At 46.4% G+C, this 19,139-nt stretch overlaps 1 protein-coding gene across 1 annotated transcript in view; it reads left to right on the top strand.

Annotated features, from left to right (window-relative positions):
• The window catches only part of ARL8A (ADP ribosylation factor like GTPase 8A), a 28,746-nt gene that overhangs the window by 6,657 nt on the left and 2,950 nt on the right, over positions 1–19,139 (top strand). The window contains exons 2-5 of the mRNA XM_062595007.1: positions 12,642–12,722; positions 13,994–14,067; positions 16,545–16,638; positions 18,004–18,071. Of these exons, the coding sequence (XP_062450991.1) occupies positions 12,642–12,722; positions 13,994–14,067; positions 16,545–16,638; positions 18,004–18,071 (317 nt within the window). The remainder of the gene's footprint in view (positions 1–12,641; positions 12,723–13,993; positions 14,068–16,544; positions 16,639–18,003; positions 18,072–19,139) is intronic.

The following is a 19,139-nucleotide window of genomic DNA, read 5'->3' as shown; positions in this document are numbered from 1 at the left end:
AACATATGTAGATGCTGTGCAGTGAGCCAGACATGGAAACATCTGTCTTGCTGTGTGTGTGAAGCAGCATGAATCCCGTTCACTATATGAGAACAGGATTGCTGAGTTAGAGCAACGGGATGCCCAGAAAACCAAGACAAATGAACATAGTCCTTGAATTCCTCCCTTGGCAAAACCTGAGGCCCGGATGTACTGAAGTCCTGCTAATTAAAGAGTGTTTTAACTATTTTTTTTAATTAAAGAGCAAAAGCTTAAAAGGAAGTGCCAACAGGAAAGTAAACATTAATAGCTTCAGAGTGATACAAGGTTAAAAGACAGCATGAATGTAGAATAATTTGGGTCTCTGATCCCATCTCTCACAGTGCAGGGCCAACCTCAACGATGCACCCAGCTTCAAAGAGCTGAGGACTCTGGGGTATGGCAAGTTCAATAGGTGCTTTATCTCTCTGCGTGATCCTTATGGTAACTCCTGGTCTCTGCTCTGGTTTCCCTTGCCTGAGAGGTCACATATGGATGCATTACCATGTCTCCTGTAACTCTCTTTAAACTATCACTCTTCTGACCTGTGATGAAACCATACGCTACTTGAAGATATTGGGGATAGCTGACTTCATTTCCTCCTGCTCTTTGCAGAAATTTTTGGAAGTGGGAGTTTGATTGATGAGCAGTTGTCTGATGGCCTGTTGGCCTTTGGAAATGTGCAGTCAGGCGAAGTGTGAACTTAAAATTTGGCATCTGTGCCGGATTGATTTAATGTGTAGACACGTGCTCTGTTACAGGGACAAACAAGAAATACATTGCAGGGAAATTCCCATATAGGCAAGCCTGAACTTCAGCCGTATACCTGGCATTGCTCCTGCAAGTAAGCATCAGGCGACCTGAGGAGCAGGAAGATGGACAGCCAAGGAGCAGCCTGCTGTATTTTCTCTGACTGTAGCAGCAAAAGTCTACTAGCTTCAGCATTATGAAAGATTTTTCCTTTTTCCCATCTTTTTCCTTTGCTTCTACTGCCTCTACTTGCTGAACTGTCCAGATCTTCCTGCCATACACACAAACATTTCCTTTCACAGTTGCACAGTTCAGAAAGCCTCAAGCCTGCACATGTGATTCTCATTCATGTCTGTAAAGGGCTCCTGCAAGACTGGTACAGGGCCTGAGATGGAGACAGGGAAGTATAGAGAAGGAAGAAACTTACTGTTGAAGCGAGCTGTGCTGTTTTTCTGTGCAGCCTGTTTACCTCCTGCTTACTCAGCCTGCTGCTTTGTTCCCATTTTTCTTGTTCTTGGGTTTTTGTCAGCAACAAAATCAGATGCAGTCCTCATTTCCTCTAAAAATGGTAAATGTGTCAACATCAGTCTAGCTCCAGGCTTCGTTACGCCTGCTTTTTAATTATTGCCATTATGCAGATTTTTCTTGCTAATTGACTCTACTTCTCAGGAGCAGCAGGTGGAAGAGTTGGTTTCTATGGGTATTGCTTAAATATTTACTTTGGTCTCATCTTTACAGCCTCGGAGAAAATAAAGGTTTTGTTTAAATTCAGTTTTACCTTTTTGAATCTTTTAGAGCACATGATAAACTCCAGAAGATAAAGGAAGTAGCCGTTAGGAAGAAAATGGTCAGGTTTCCTGTAGCCCCAGACACAGTTGTTACCCTGCTCTGTTGTAAATTTAAGCGCTGCAGTGACTGCCTGCAGTTTTTCGGCTCTTTTTTTCTACGGAGATCAGATGTGGGCTTGTGCTTACTGGTCCACATGCTGTCTGTTCCTAGTGTGATCCTTTGGGATAAACCAGATCCATATACAGGACTAGGCAAGAAAGTACCAACTGGAGTACAGGGATAAACGAAATGGAGTCGTTCTGTATTTGCCATGTGGTTGTGAGCTATGCCTGCTGCAGCCATATGTTTCCACTTTCAGAGAAAGAAAAGCAAAATGAAGCTAATACTTGATGAAACACCTCTTCTAAACCTGCCCTCGAACAGACTGCCATGAGGCTAGGTTTGTGTATTCCATCAGCAGTGGTATTGCTTCAGAATCATGCTTATTACTTCTATTTGGCTAATAGAAGCTGCAGCTTCATCTTGACTAAATCCAATTAAGGAAGGAAAGCACAAAGCCTTGTGTTCGTGAGCACGTTACTCAGAAGTAGCAGTCTTGATGCAGAAGTGATGACCTAGCAGTAACAGCAGGGCTAGACTGGATCTTTTGCAAAAGGAAGCAGCCCTGAAACTCCTGTGAAGAAGGCTGCTGCAGTGTGTGCTTACTAAAATACGGGCCTGTGTCAAAACATCCAGATAGTGCTGTCCTCTGCAGGGACTTCAAGTGCCTGTAAGATGTGAATAATCTCAGCCTAGCTGGTTGCTCCAGCCTTGGCTGGAGAGTTGTGACTGATTCTGGGAAGTGTACTTGGGGAGAAAATGGATATCTAAGGGCAAAAGTCCAACTGAGAGCAGAGCAATGGCTGGAGGCCTTAAGGAAGGCAGGCCAGTGAGGGTAGAGTGAAAAAATTGTGGATTACAGTTTGGTGGAAGACCAAGAGAGACTGAATAATCTCAAAGATGAGAAGCCAAGGTAGTCCAGCTTTGAGTTTGTATGGGGTCTGGTGCTCCTTCAAGCTGACTGGAGGGGACCATGGAGAGGAACCTGGATGGATGCTGTCAGTGTTGGCGTAGATACATGGAGGTATTGCAGGCTGTGGGGGAGGAGAGGTAGAAAGAGATTAATAACTGCATCTTCTAAAGCCTTCAAGGTCCCATCATGTGAGCTGGGCAGCCTGATATAAGGGCACAGATCAGTAGGACTGTGTAGCTGGCTTGCTTGGATCCATTGTATTGTCTGGAGAGATGCAGTGAGTAGCAGAGAGGCTAGTTCTGTTTCCCTCAGGTAGGAAACAGAAAATGGAGTCCTGCTAAGACAGGACCTTTGCCTTGTCCCAAATGATCTTGGGACCTCAGAGGGCATTGCCTGCTGTCCCCATGTAGCAAAGTTGGCTTGGGATGTGCTCTGTGGATTGGCTCTGCTCTGGTCCCATCATGCATCATTCCGTAAGCCTGCAGAAGAGGAGCTAGTATTTCAGCCCTGCTTCACTTTTCACTCCTCTCTCAGTGCTGTACACGCATCTACTGGCTTTTGCTTTCTTCAGAGTTTCTATTAACAGGTTGTATGCTGAGACTCGGGAATACTAGTGTCTTGATGCTGACAGGAATTGTGTGTGTCCAGCATCCCTAGAGCCTGGGCCAGGAGTGAGTTGTCACTTTCTGAGCACAGTGGAACTGCCTGTGATTCATCTGGAAACCAGCTCGGTCCATCTGGCTGGATGCTGCATCATTATGGACTTATTCTGAAGTTCATAAATTTGTAGTCAGTTAATGGATTTTTTTTGGAAGGAGATGGGAGAAAACATTGCTACTAATCTTGTTCAGAGATGCTGAGAAGGTGCTCTTTCCACCTTGCTGTCCTGGGGCTGTTTGGATGAATGTCTGCTTTCAAATGCAGTTTTGAAGTAAACATGAGCACAAAGTGGCAAGATTTTATCCCCTGCTCTAACCGCACAGTGCAGTGAGCTTCTCATTCCCTTTAACCTGCTGCACTGGGGCTTAAGCAGATGTTGTGCATCCCCAGAGAAAGGAGTTTGGAAAGATCTGGCTCACTTGATGCATTTCTTCTGCTGTAAGCAGGGTTTCTGCACAGACAGATGACATGATCAAGTTTTTGCCTCAGACAGGATAATAGATCAGAGGAGTCCAGTGCAGCTTCAGCACTATGGTCCTTGGTGTTTTGGACTGTGGTTACTGTGTTTTTAAATGAAGAAACAAAGCCAGATCAAGGATTTTCTCTTTCATCAGAGAAGCTTCATTTTCCTGAAAGAAACAGAGCTTCAATGATACCATGTTCGTTATCTTCAGTAGCACAAAAAGCCATAAGCTACATTGCAGGAAAAAAGATGAATTTGTCCTGAAGTGCACAATGTTTTAGTGGTATCTGTGGGCTTACCAGTGGTATCAGTCACCTCGGCCTCTCACCTTGACTTCTGGATCAGCAGAAGTATTACCTGGCTACAGTCTGCTGATTTGTCCTGGGTCTTAACAGAGTACCTTGGAGATAAGGACCTAGATGTTGAACTTAACCCTCTGGAAAGTTGGTGAGTGTGGCACAGTTCAGTTTTGTTGTGTTGCAGCAGCTTGTATCGCAAGGCAGTGCAGTGAGATGGTTGCTACCCATGGGGTTTCTAAAGTGCTTTAAGCCTGGAATATTGAATTTCAGTGGTCAAGCTGAAAGGTGATGCAAAGCCAGACCTTGGCCTATTGGCCAGTAGAAGCTGTTAGCATCCATTAATTGTAAGTATTGTCACATGAGATCTTAGCATTGCTGAGAAATTTGTCTAATCTGGCCTAGCATGGCCACCCAGGGAAGATCTTATTTTAGCTGTGTGCTTCAGGATACTCAGCCAGACTTTTTTGCACAGGATAAACTTCTGCAAGTTTGTTATTCATGACCTATTATTATCAAATATTGGGCCAGTGCAAGGGATAAGAGGGGGGCTGGTTGCATATATTGGAGATAAATCTGGTACATCTGACTTTGCAAGTACAAACCTGGCTCACTGATCACCAAAACTCCTCCAATTTCTTAGTTGAGCTTAAGTGGAGGTGAATGCTGTTTCTTGACAGAAAATGAGCTGATCAGGACTATCTGTAGTTCATGGTAATTCTGAGTACAATTTTGATGAACAGAAGATGCCAGGGTACTTGTCCTCAGGCCTGGAAATCCGTGGTTGCCCGTTTCTGTGTTGATATGCTTGCAGCAGTGATGTTAGACTCTGGATGTTTATGTTGAAACCAGAGTGCATTGAGGATTTTGAGCAAAAGCCCAGATTGTGTTTTTCTCTGATTTGTGCAGCTCTTCCTCCTGGCTGCCCCAGTTCAGCCAAGATCCCTCTGGGAGTGGGTCCTGCGTAGATCCTCAGTAGAAGGGAAATGAAAGCCTTGGTTCCCCACATCAGTGTGTCTGCTCATTCCCAGGGAGGATCAGAGGGCTGTACTGTTTCTGGAGGGCCATGTGCTTTCAGGTGCTTCATGTAGGCTCCTCATGCTGCTTGGGGATGTGGGGCTCCGTGGCTGTAAACAGCCATGAGATGCTCAGAGTCGTGAAGAACTCTAAAACCCTTAGTCAAAAGGAAATACTTTAAAGGTCTGGCTTGAACATTGCTTTTCCCCATCCAAATGGGCCAGTCCAGGCACAAGTGCAGCTGTTTATTCATGGAGCACTCTCCTCTCCCCCGGGAGTACTCGGAATAAAATGCCTATCCACATGGTAGAGCAGGCCTGTCACAACGATCACTCTCCTTTTCTGTTATGAGGAATGGCTCATCTTGTCAAGGATGTGAAATGGGCTTGAGTAGCTGGAATGAGCACATCCAGCAGGACTAGCCTGATCTCATTGCCCATCAGAAATGACAGGTGACATAATAGGCTTAAGTATAAGGGGAAATGAGCTCCAAAAGAGCCCAGTTCTCATGTGTTCCTAAATGAAGGAAATGCATAATGGTTTGCAGTCCAGAAACTAAATATGCTTAGGGTTGGAACAGGACAAAGGTGAGGCTACTTTAATGTGGTCAGGGTGATCATGGCTACATAGTGCCTGCTGCTGCTCTAGTTTGTTCTGTTATGAGCACATGTATCACCAATCCATTATGTCTTGCAAAATACATATATTTTTAAAAATCATTTGTCTCAATGATTTGGGGTTTTTGGACTATTTCAGAGAAAAGCTCCTGGAAGAGTTGTCTATGCCTCCCTGTAAACATTCAGAGGGCTTTGCATGTAAAGAGTATGTTCTTGGCTCCAAAAAACTTCTGTGCTAAGCTGATCAGGGAGGCTGGATGTGGAGATTATGGATAAGAAAATAAAACCTCTACATTTCTCTTTGTGTTTAGAACTTGAGTAGATTTTCTTCAGAAAATTTCTGATATAGTGGAGAGGCAGGAAAAAAGTGAAGATTCGATAATGTAGGACTGTGAGGCTGGGTAGCTTTGGGGGAAGTGTTATAGCAGCCATCTCTGTGGTAATGGGAGATTTCAAACATGAGGAGTGCGTACAAGACTTGTTGGAAGTTGAGTAGAGACTTACAGTAGTTGAAGAGGGCAGTGCCAGCATCTGCCTCTGTCCTGCTGACCATTTTCTGGTGGAGAACAACTTTAGACAACCCAGCTGGACTGGACTTTCCAGTACTGCCATCTCTGTTCTTCAGGCAGCATTGGCCAGACTGGGGAGGATCAGCTGGGAGAGGTTCCTGCTGGTGCAGTCTTGTAGGGAGCAGGAGGGATGGCTGCAAAAGGGGGCCAGACAAGCAGCTGTCCTGTTAGTGAGGAATTACTGAACGCAATGCAAATGGAAACCCCAGGAACAAGATCCAGAACTGTTGCCTGATTTGGTGGCAAGAGAGAGCTCAATGACAGTGGTCTTTCATCCCAGGGCTGGCATAAGCTTGGACCACCAAGCTCACAGAGATGGATGTATTCATGAGGATTAAATGATAAGCATAAACCCTGATTCAGTGTGTCCTGTTCCCACCCAAAAAAGAAGGAGGAAAAGAGCAGCTGGGAGTTATCAAACCAATTGTTTTAGTTTTGGTAACTGGAAAAATAATGGCAGAGCTTGTTTGTGAGCACTTAGGAGTAAGTGATTGAGAAACAGGCAGCATGGATTTGTCAGGAACAGGTCACATGAAAGCAATCAAATCTTTTCTGAAGATGGGGTAACAGCTGCCTGGACATAGGCAAAGAGCAGATGCTGGGTACCTTGGCTCTAGCAAGGTAGTTCAGACAGTTGTGCATGGTGCTCTCCAAAAGCAGCTGACGAATGTGATGTGCAGGGTGAATTTGCTTATTGTTGTGTATCTTGTCCTGCATCACAGCTGAGCCTAGTGGCCATAGGAGGCATTGGAGCAATTGCATCTGCACGCTGTGTTTGTATCAAACCTGTGGGGTTTGTTGTGCTGAACTGAACTGAGCTTATGCGCTCTCCGTCCTCATGGGAGATGGAGTGACAGTGACTGGTACTGCCATGCCCAGCTAGGATCATGGTAGGATGGATGCACAACTCCACACATCCTCTGGAGACAGTTTGCAGTGCTTCTGGGTACACCAGAAATGATTCAACAGAGGGAGGTACCACTGGTTTCTATCACTGCTCAGTATTTTCTCTGATGTGGACGGTAGAGAGAGGATGTTTGTTGAACTGGCAGATATGACTGTCTGCAAATTGCAGAGGATAGGACCAAAACTGAGCTAGATGCTCCACTTGCACACCACAGATACAAAGCGGGTCGCAGCCTGGCTGACTTGCCATTCTGCAGAGAAAAATTTGGATCTATAGGCTGTCAACAAGCAAAGAGCTGAGGATAGGGATGGGGATCTTGCCAAGCAGTGGTTGTGCAGAAGTGCTTCCTGTTTTTCTTCACCCTGTATCTCTGCAGATGTGCCCAAGTATGTTTCACTTTTGTAGGAGCAGTATAGTCATCAGCTGATGATGCTCAGAATTGAGGTGATGAACATAGGAATGCTGCTCTCCCAGGGTGGGATATAGCTGAGGATGGTTAATGGTATGTGGCCACTGCAGAAGCTGCTTCCTTGGCCTGCTGAGCTCCTGTTGGATGAAAGTGATGCTGCTTCATGTGGAGAACATTACAACCACGTGCAACAGCCTCTGCACCTATAGAAACTTGAATCTTGGCAGTCTCAGCTCCCAGTAACCCATTTGGAAAGTCATGGGGCTGTGCAGAGATGTCACCTGTCTTCCAGATGGGAAGCAGGGTTGTTTGAGCAGGATACTGTAAGGACCCTGGCAAGACCCACATTAAACTAAAGCCTGCAAAAGCATGGCCTGTGTGTTCTAGCAACAAAACTGATCTCTCTTCTAAGGATTTTTGTGCTTTCCAGAGGAGTTTCTCCCGATGTCTCTCCCTGTCTCATTCATGACCTCTGCACAAGCAGAATGTGCCATGAGTGCATGTGAGTGTGATCTTTGCTGTCAACACAAATGTTGTGTCTGCTGTGTATTGAGTGTTGGGGGGAAGGATTGGTCTGATGAAAGCTTTGCCTAGGAGGCTTGTCTCTGCTCTCTTCGGGAGTGGAGCTGCTGAGACATGATTCCTTGAGCTGCTGTTTTGAGGGTTAGCAGTATGAACTAGAGTGATTAAAGATGAGTTGGGGGCATTGGTGTCTAGGCCAGTTGGAGAAGGAAGAGATGGAATAATGTTTCAACCATTAAAAGTTAGTATAACTTTTGGAGAGACGTCAGCACAGAAGGAAGCTTGTGAACACGTCTGAATTCTGTTACTAGCATGTTGCAATGCATTAAAGAAAACAGGCAGCTGAGACTGGTGAAATTGGCCTATGTGAAAGTCATCCCGTAACAAGTCCAAAGTGTCATGTTTCCCAGTTGGCCTTTTGGGACAACGTGGGTGGGTTTTGAACTGGCCATTTCTTCTAGCCCCAGGTTCCCACGTGGGTGTTTTGTTCCCTTAATATAGAGCCAGATCATTTTGCTGGATGCATTCCTTGCTCCTTGTACAGAACCATGCTGGCCATGTCAGCAAGCCAGGAGCTACTGAGGGATGGGGGCCACATAAGTGGGTTTAAATAGCACTTTTTATTATTATTATTATTTAATATAAAAAAGACCCTGTATCAGTCTGGATACTGCCACAGCAGAAGGAAAAACTGATGGCAGCAGGTCTACCTGACTGGAGATGCGCTTCCTTCCTTCCTTCATGAAGACGTAGAGGTGACTCTTGGCTCTTGCGGCTTCTCTCGTTCCCTTCTGAAAGAAAACTCGCTGTGTGTGAATCATTTTCAAAGCAGCCTATGTACAGCTAGCAATTCTCACAATGTGATTTGGAATCCCCTGACGGATATGTGATGCTTCCAAGAGCTGGACCCGAACTCTACTAACAGTTGCTATGTGGTTCTTCCAGAGCAGTGCCACTCAGAACCTGATAATTCTTTAAAACCTGGATTGTAAAGCTAAATTCAGTGTTGGACATCAGTATGTGAGAGAGATTCCCCCAGTCTCAATCAGTGCTAAAGGAATTCATTCCTGTCCACTTCTCCCTCCTCTCAGTCCTAGTCTTTCCCAGTCACTCATCCTAGAAATAGTTTTTGACTTTTGACTTTGAGACTCCGTTCAGTGGCCAGACCTTGCTTTTCAAAGGCAAAAGGGAAATGAAAAGGAGAAGCAGCATGTATTGCAGAACCTTTGGAAAAAGTTAGGAAAACCCTGCAGATTTGCTGACATGATGTGTCTAAAAAGGTTGATGCCTAAAGGCACTAAATTATTCTTATCAGAAAAGGGTGTAAATTGTTTCTCTTTCTGCATGCTGTGTTGCTCGTACTGCTTAAATGGAAGTAAACCTGGAAAAGCCCTAGCAAACCAATTTCTTAAAGCCTGTAAATTCCAGGATGAGTAGTTGGGATGAATTCTACTATGTGTGGTAGTTCCTGTGCATTCCTGACATGTGGTGACCAAAAGCTACAGTGTTACCTTTTTCCCCTTACATGGGAATATGGAGGTGAAGTTGCTCTGTTCACAGAGCAGAGCAGCTGTTTGCTGTTTCTCTTTAAAAGCTATATCTTAGGCTATAGGATTTCATCATACTTGCCTTTGTTTTAGAGGGATTTTGTGAATAGATCTCGGTGCTGAAAGTTGCCTTGGGGCATTTGTGAACTAGGGTTGATTTCTTTAGAATTTAAGTGGTTCATGAGGATGTAAAAACTTCCTTCTGAAGCCCCTGATTTGCACCTCCTAGATAATACCGTAGACAGTTTGACAGAAAAAGCCTTTCTTCATTTGAGTGTGTTTTCTTTCTGCTGCTTGGAATGTGATATTGTCGTTTGCTGTTGTCGGAATATAAAGGAAGACTGGGATTGTGATCCTCCCCTCATTCAGGAAATGTAGTGTTGACTGAATCATTTTTGGCCATGGGAGTCTAGTCTCACAGAATCACAGATTGGTTGAGGTTGGAAGTGACCTCTGGAGATCATCAAGTCCAAGCCCCCTGCTTGAGCAGGATCACCTAGAGCACATTGCCCAGGGCCCTCTGCTATTCCAAGGAAGTCTTTTCTACTTTGGTTTTCCTAGCATCCTGCAGCAGTGAGTTCCACAATTTTTTCTTTCTTTTCTTTCTTTTCTTTCTTTTATTTTCTTTTTTTTTCTTAATTAAAAAAGCAAAGAAAACATGGTTGCAGTGAACAGTGCACAGATGTTTAGGGCCTGGAGTAAAACACACAAGTGCTGAATTTCTAGTGCTGGCAATATAAATGTTGCCCTCATGACACGACTGAAGTCTAGACTGATTACCCTGGGTGGCTGTGTTTCTGAGGAGCGAGCTAGCCCCTCTGGAGATGGACCTGTCACATAGATTTGGCTGGTTCTCTCCTCCACCTGGGATGACCTACGTGTTTAGGCATCCAGAGATATGGAAGGTAGTTGGTGCTGGCAGTCTCCTATTCTGAGATGAAAACTGTTTGGGACTGGCACCTTTAGCAGTGTTCCACCAGCTCTGCCTGGAGCTTTGTTCTGGCTGCCCTTGGTTGGGTCCAGAGCCTGCAGCTGTGCTGTCATTCAGGCTTGAAAGATCTAATGTCCAGCTATTGCTTTGCTATAATAAATGTGGGCAAGGGATAGCATGAAGGCATGGGAAAGCTCATTGCCTCCTGCCCTGAAGGGATACCTTCATTAAGAGTACCACTGTGCCTGGCTGTCCTGAGCATCTTTCTGCTCTGCCTGTTCCCTGACAGTTAACCCAGCTGCTGGTACCTGCAGATCTTAGGAAACATCTCACAGCTTTGGGACTTGACTAGAAAACTCTAGAAGAGTAAATGGGCTTGAAAAGGAGAGTAACATCCTCTCTTTTTGGCTGGAACACTGGACACGTGACCTGAAGAGCCAGGATCTCTCCTGAGGCAGCAGAGGGAGGACTCCTGCTCACCGACTTTGACAAGACTAACCTAGTTTCACAGCAGCATTGGAATGCTGGAAATCTGCAGCAATTTCATGCTTCTGCCTGACATGCTTCTGAGAGCATTGAAGCCAGCCCTGAGAATTGTCCTGCCCTTCCCGAGGAAAGGTTTGGGGAGGAGAAGAAATCTCAGCACCAGGGAGAAAGCTCTGTGCCAATGGTGACCATGAGAGTGGGGGAGAGATGGAATCCTACGGCTCACTGGGCTACCAGTTCTCACTGCTGGTGGCCAGTGTGTAGTGTGACCCACACAGGTCATCATCAGTCAGGATTTGTGGGAAGAAAGGCCTTAGCTGTTGAAGTGAGACCGTACTTGTGGGCTTGTCCCTATCCCACCCAAGTCAAGAGCACTTAAAACTGTTTCATATGGATGGGAAACATCTAAAAACCTTAGTTTTCAGGACCCAGGTGGGAAAGGCTCTGCATTTTAGCCCAGGCAACTAATTTAATTCTCCTGCCTGCATCTCTCATATGGACAAAGCATGTGAGGTGTAAAAGACATTAACAGATATGCTGCCAGCTATGAATAAAAGCAGAAGTCACTCTTCTGTGGGCTGGGCCATAAATTATCCAAAGCAGGAAATAGGTGGAGGCACACAAGACTTGTAGCTAAGCAGGAACTTGATCCATGCTGGTATCACTGGAAGATGTTTCTGCTTGGCCAAGACTAAGGAAGCCATGCCTGGGTGGCTTCGCCCCAAGCCATAGCCAGTGATAGCAGCGCCAGTGATTGCTGGCCTGTAAATATGTAAAGTAACTCTCTAGAAGAGAGTGATTTCTAACTCGGCAGTTTTCAAAGCTGATAGCAGAGCAGCCTGCTTGGAGTTGCAGGGTCAGCTCTGCTGTAGCACAGCACAGCCTGGAAACATCCCATTCTACTTGCAGAAGAGGAGCAGGTGCTTCAGGGAAGAAGCTCTTATGTTTTTTAGCTACATTGCTTGGAGGCAGAGCAAAGGGCTGAACCAGGAGGCTCAGGGTTTTTGTGCAGGCAAGAGGCACAGTGGGATTTGGTAGGAGAAGTTCAGGCACAGCAATGCTCAGATTTTGCTGGCTGACTGGGGCGCTTGCATTTTCTCCAGATTAAGAGAAGATTTTGACCTTCTTCTGCAAAGGGCTTGGAAATCTAGCAATGAAAAGGACTAGACTAATGAGCATGATTACATTTCCACCTCATTCACCCTGCAGAAATCAGCTGCTAGTTGCAGCATGTAGATTTGTCTTGTGATGGAGAACTGCACTTCTGCTTTCCTTGGAGGTACTTTCTTAGTGGGTTTCAGAGCTGACAATTCACTACAGGGGAGAGCTGATCTTACGGCTTCAAGTGCATCCAGCCAAGGACATTTCCCTGGCCAGCGAGATGTGTCCCAGTCCCTGGCATAACAGCAGTTATTTCTCTCCTGCAGGTATTTTGTCTCCTTTGCACTATTTGTGCTTCTGATGTGGGCAAGAGGTAGGGTCGCAGGACAGAGCTGGCAGAGCAATTGGGATTATTTCTGGACAGGATAGCAGCACTTGATGACTTACTGTGCTGCCATGGGCAGGCTGTGGCCCTTGGGTTCATCGTGCGTGGCTCTCAAGCCTCTGGTTCCCTAATGCATCTGACTCTTTGATTTGCTCCTTGCAGTCAGGACAGTTCAATGAAGACATGATCCCGACAGTGGGCTTTAATATGAGGAAGATCACCAAGGGGAACGTTACCATAAAGGTAAGGCACAGAAGACATCTACAGTGGGGACTCCTGGAATGAAAGATGGGTTCAAGGGAAACTCACAGGCACTTGGGCTTAATGATAAAGACTACCAGTGGTACCAGCTGCTTGTCTCTGTAGGACTGCAGCTGGGAAGACCTGCCCATCTAGGTTACTGCAAATGTCCACCAGATGTCAGGTAGAGATGTAAGAGACCTAGACCTCTGGTAAGAGAAGCAGGCCAAGCTGCAAAGCTATAGATTTTATTATACTTCTGGCTTTTTAGCAGGGAGGACTGCCTGAGTCATGAGCATAGTCACCTTGCTGAGGATGGATGGGAGGGTCTGTCAGGAGGGGTCTAGATGGAGGAGCAGTTCACAGCTTACAATTTTGGTCTCTGTCTTGGGAGCTCAAGGAGAGGATGTCTCTACCCCTTTGATGTCTTCCCAGAGCACCAGATTGAACTAGGAAGTACAGTTTCCTACTGCTTCTTGGTTTCAAAAGGTGGTTGGGGTATCTCTGCTTGCTGCACAAGCATTTCAAAGAGTGTGCTGTGAGTTTTGAAAGGATGAATGCATCAGCAAAAGGCCAACTCTTCTAGGCTCCTAGGGTAGTCAGCACAGGGAAGACACTTGCCAGGCTTTAAGGTCTCTCTCAGACTGTTCCCTGGGCTCTCATGCTTGCAGAAAGTGGTGACAATGGAGCAGAGCAGTCTGGATAGGTACAGTCAAATGAGCATGATGCACTTATGGGCTCTCTTGCTGACAAGTTCTGGATCTTCCCCAAGTGTGTAGTTTGCTAAGCCATCCCCTCCTGGGAGTCCTTCAGGAGGACAGCAGAGAGCTTTGCTGTAATTAGCATGTCACTAACACAGCATGCACAGTCCATGCCAGCTGGCCTCTGAGATCCCCCTCTGCTTTCTGTTCTTCTTTCCCTGGCAAATGCATGGGCTGGGTTCCCTCCTAGCTAGTGAGAGGCCTCATCTCATCCAGATGAGTTGCAGGAAGTGTTGGTATGGAGTTGACCTGTCTGTTTCTCTGTTAATGTTCTCTAGCTGCATTTGTAGGGATTTTTCATTTCTCTGTTGAGTTTGAAGCCTCATCATAAGGCTTCAGGTCAAGGAGGAAGGTTTGTTTCGTAAGTGCGTCTGCAGGATGCCCTAGTAGGGCAGTCAGCCACTTTGGGAAGGATTAAAGGCTGGATGCAGATGAGAAAGTGGGTGGGCAGTGAGGAGGTTCCCTATCATGAAGGGCAGAACAGTGTTTAAAACCTTGTTCTCCTTGTCACAGCTCTGGGACATTGGTGGCCAGCCTCGTTTTCGCAGCATGTGGGAGCGATACTGCCGCGGAGTGAGTGCCATTGTGTAAGTATTCCCTAGGAGCAGAAAGCCCTAGGGATCCTCCCTGCTGATGCATGGGATGTAGTGCTCAGCTGAGCCAGTGGCGGGGGGAAACATCCCTTTGTCCCTCTTACTCCACCCAAGGGTGCCAGGTAGGCCTGAGCTGGCTCCTCTGGGCTACTCAGTCAATGTAGCAGGAGCGCAGAACAAAGGCAGCTTTCACAGCAGTGACTGCTACCAGCACCAGGAGCTGGGCATCTCTGTAAGAAGCAGAGATGCTTAATGCTCTAACTCCCATTTCATGGGGCATTGCAGCTCCTGTGCCACCACAGGCTTTGAGCACAGGGTAGCAAAATTACCTTGATTCTCTCCGGAATGACAACTTCTCTGATAGCTATTGTAAGCTCTTCCTTTTATGCTGACTTCACTTGGCCTTACTGTATTGCTTGGCTTTTGCCTTCCCTTGCTCTTGCAGCACCAATGTGCTATCCATTAATCTGAAAGGCTCATAAAGGTCATTTGTGTGGCTCACCCCCTTTCAGCAGGGTGATTTTAAGGGTGTTTCCAAATTGCAGCATTTATGTGCTACTGGTTAGATCTTGTGCTTAGAAAGTCTTTCTTGACTGGTTCTGGTGTGTGGTGGCAGTGCAGAGGTCTGTCGGATCTGTGCCATGCCTCCTGGGTCAGCTGTTGGGTTCTGCCTGGAGCTTGGATTTTTTTAATTGCTGCTTCCTGTTTAAGGGGCATTTAAAATTTGATTGAGGAGCTCCTGCATTGATCACTGCTTGTGGGACCCCGAAGGGGAACGAGAGAGGTGGCTGCTCCTGCTTTTGTGAATGGTCAGCGGGTTGGCACACTTTCTTGGTACTTGCTATTTTACAGTGAGTTTAGCTGAAAATGATAAATTCTTGGATAGATCCATATGCTTTTCATTCCTTTTACTGCCTCTTTCCATATCTTTCAGTAGATGTCTTTCTAAAGTGCCCATCTTGTTGACAGGAAATGAAGGGCTTTGTAGGCACCCAGGTTATGCTTTCAGTTTCTTAAAGCATTATATTTGCATCTAGTCTGTCTTCAGACAGACTACATCTTGAGTGTATTTTGCATCTCTTATACCTTCAGTCCTCTTGCACTGACTGTGGTGCAACAGGCTTATGGCAATACCTGGGTAATGTTTTTGTTTCATCTTATCAACACAGTAGTGCATGTCTTCCCTTTTTCTCCATTCAAGTAGATAAAGATTCTTTTGCTATTTTTAATTAACTGTGAAAGCCTGATGGTATTTTTCATTTCTTCTATCTCAGCTTGTTGATCTTGAAAATAGCAACTGTTTTTATGATTACTCCTTTGCCTATTGCTTTCCTCTTGTCCTTTACAGGATGAGTGTCTATCTGTAAGATTGAAAATACTTCTGTAAGTCTTCCTGCATGTGCTTGGATTAAATATTGATAACAGTTGGCTTCCCCCAGGCCTCTTCGCTCCTATGTCTCTGTATCCAAGTTTATTTCAAGGCAGAGGAATAGGTTGCTCCTTCTTTCCAGTGAAGTTTTTCCTGTCTCAGGTGCGCATCTTCTTGTGGTCCCTGACTGCTAACACATCACTTAGTCTCTTCTCTGGTGACAGTTCCAGCAGTTGTTCTTACCAGCAACATCCTAACTGCAGTTTCCTTCTGGTGCTGGAGTGAACTCTTCCTCATCGCCTGTTTTTTTTCTGTCAACAACTCTTCTCATTTTCTCTGCTGATGACCCTGTATCTTGATCACTGGCCTCAGTTGTTCTGCTTCTCTTCACTAACCTCTCTCTTTAGTGCTCCTATCTTCTGGTTTTGCCTATTTGCTCTTAGTTCTCTAATTCAGCAGATATGTCCCTAACAATGCCCTGGCCCTTGTTTGTGTTTGAATGGGCCACCCTTATCTAGCACATTGTCCTCCCAGCTCTCTCTGACAAGCTGATTCCTCTGCTTTATCCTTCCATATCCATGCCTGATCTTTTGTTGCCTTTTCTTGAATCTGCTCCTCCATAAGGAGATGTTATATGCAGAGAAGAAGCTTCTTTTGGACACTTGGGGATACGTTTCTTACAGCTTCTTACAGCTGCAGTGCCTGGGAGCCTCTTTGCTAGCTGTATCTGTTGGTAACATGACTTTCTTTGATGTTACTTGCTGACTTTGGGCATTTTTGTCGGGTACACCTCCCCATGATCGTGGAGAAGGAATGCCCCTCTTCCTCTGGGGAGATGCAAGCTGCTCTCAAATGCACGGTTTTCCTTGAAAAGAGGGGTCTAGGGAAAGGATGCTGGTTATCTGCCACCTTCAAGAGCTGGATCAGGAATCTGTGGAGGTGGTGTGGCTGGCCATGTGAAAATGAGGGATAGAGTATGAAGACAGATACAAGATTTGGTGGTGGCATGAACCTCAGAGGCACAGGGATTCCAAACCTTTTGATGGGATGTACTGTGCATCTCCCCAGGTGCCTAGGCTCAGGAATGTTCTTTTTCTTGCAGATACATGGTGGATGCCGCTGATCAGGAGAAAATAGAGGCTTCAAAGAACGAGCTTCATAACCTACTTGACAAGCCACAGCTCCAGGGCATCCCGGTGAGCAATTGACCATATAGATGCTTTCCCAGCCACTTGCAGTCTTTGGGCAGGAGGTCACCAGGATTTGGAGCAAAAGGGTTACTGGGAAAAAATGCTGCAAAGCAGGTTCTCGATATCAGATCCCTTTCTGTCCTTGCAGAAAATAACTGAGAATGGTGCTTTCTAGTTTGGGGCTGGGGTAGCAGAGGACAGAGCTGGAGAAGCCTTCCCTGCACTGCTCTTTGCTTGGCCACAACAGCTCTAAAGTGGGCAGAGTTTAAATAGCATATTCACAACTAGGAGAGGAGGTTTAGAAGGACCAAAAAAACATTATGTGTGAGATCTGTCCTCTCGCATGAATTTGCACCTTGTTTATGGTAGGACATTAACGTCTGGTCTCTTAGGAGAGCAACGGCTCTTCTGTAACATTTGAATGAGGTAACCTGTAAATAGCATGACCAACAGCAAGCACTGGGCACACTATGAATGCAGAGTTGGGCAGTTACAGAGCATCCAGAATTGACACCCTTTGAAAGGAGCTCATTTAGGACCTTACAACAAATCCCAAATGTTCATTACCAACTAAATTAAGCACCTGATGTTATGCACTGCATTCACAGCACTCTTGAGTGCTTTTTTTCAAGAACTTGGTCTTTAAAAGACAACTGCAAGTTTAAATTGGGGGATATCATGTTACTGTGCTGCAGAGGCCCTAATTCGCCCTGGGAAGGCAGGATGACAGCCTCAACACTCTTTTTGTCAGATGACAGTTGTGTAGTGTGCTCAGGAGGGATGACAAAATACTTACTGCCTGATAATTTTCTTTGCATACTCTGGAGGATGACTGCATGGTTGTGAAAACCCTTGAAGTGAAGAGGTTTCAGCACGTAGTGCAAACAGCTGTTGGTTTTTAGACTGGTTACCCACAGAGAGCAGGTTTGGCATTGTGTGCAGGTCTCCATCCTTCCTTATTATGTAGTTTTTAACCCATCACTCAATTTTCACTTGGATCTTTGCTCTAAGATGCTAAATGGCTCTTGGGAGAATATCTTATATGCCATGAGAAAAGTTCATGCCTTTAAGGGAGGATGTACTGTGAGGCCAGTTTATATTCAGGGATAGAGAATACGTATAAGAGGAGATGCTGTATATGAGCTAATTGAGGCTGTTAACTGAAGTGCTCTGCCTTCTCGACTGCCTGTCAAAGAGTGGGGTTTTTTTTGTTTGTTTGTTTGTTTTTGTTTAATGTCCGTGGCATGTCTTGGTGAATGGGACAGGGCTCTCTCACATCTTAAGCAGAGTCAGATTCTGGGTAGTGCAAAGCAGGTTTCTCTCTGATCTTGTGGACAAGGGCTTCAGGTGTTTCCCCTTCCTCCCTTGCAGGTCCTAGTCCTTGGAAACAAACGAGACCTCCCTGGTGCCTTGGACGAGAAGGAGCTCATTGAGAAGATGTAAGTATGCTCGTGGCCTGGGTGACTACTCCGTCTGCTCAGCACAGTCTGTTCTCCTGCACACCTTTCTGCTTTTCCTGGCACAGAGAGCACTGGGGCAGGCACTGCGAGGCAAAGTGTCCTTCCTGCTTCCCCCCCATTCACACTGTGTCCCCACCCCCTAGTGCTCTGCTGAGTGCAGAGGGGCAGGACTCCCTGCCTTTAGCTGCAAGGCTGCTTTGCAGCACCCTGGGTGGCATTGGAGCGGCCGGGTGCATGAGGTCAATAGAGAAGCTGTGTCTAGCAGAGATTTCTGCGGGTGGGAGGCAGGGCTGGCAGAGGGAGGGCATTCGCAGGAACACGCTGGGGCAGTGACCAGCTGTGGCAATGTCTGCGCTTGCGCAAGTCCCAGCTGGGGACCTTTAGCTGGAAGCGGAAGCAGAGGCCTGGGCTGCCTTCCCAGCTCTGCTGCTGCTCTGATCTGCATCTGGGAGGAGCTAGGCATTGCAGCCACACTAAGTCTGGGCACAGTGTAGATTTTTGTGCCACACGGTGGCGTTGGGGCCTGGCATTGCTCGCACCAGCAGTGCATTGGTGTAATTTTCTATGCTGGGAGCTGAGCTCCTGGATCGATGCTGCATGCTACTACCAGCCTGGAGGCATCCTCCCTCTCGCCCCACTATTGGTGTGCTTGCTCACCCCCCTCCATCAGCGAGTCCCCAGGCTGCCCCACTGCTTGGTGCAGGTACTTGTCTGTCAGCAATGGACTGCCCTTGTACCTTAGAGGTGGAATCCTACTTCAATGTGTGAGGGACGTTCACGTACCTCTTTCTTGTTTGGGCACCCTTTGCTTTGCTGATACATGGGTTGTTTGCAGCCCTGCTGATGGAACTTCTTGTCCATGTCTACACTGTGAGGGGCAAATCCCACTCTTGCTGACAGGGGACTGGGATGCTGCATTCATTTGCAACCTCTCTTTCTGCCCTGACTTTTTGTGTGGCTTAAAGTCTGTGTCCACAAGGATTTCCAGCTCTTGGGGCCGGATGATGCCCTAGAGTTGCTTGAGTCTGCACATCTCTGCAACCCCTG

Source organism: Rhea pennata, chromosome 25, assembly GCF_028389875.1.
Source record: "Rhea pennata isolate bPtePen1 chromosome 25, bPtePen1.pri, whole genome shotgun sequence".
Classification (NCBI taxonomy): domain Eukaryota; kingdom Metazoa; phylum Chordata; class Aves; order Rheiformes; family Rheidae; genus Rhea; species Rhea pennata.
This window is presented reverse-complemented; position numbering and strand designations above follow the sequence as displayed.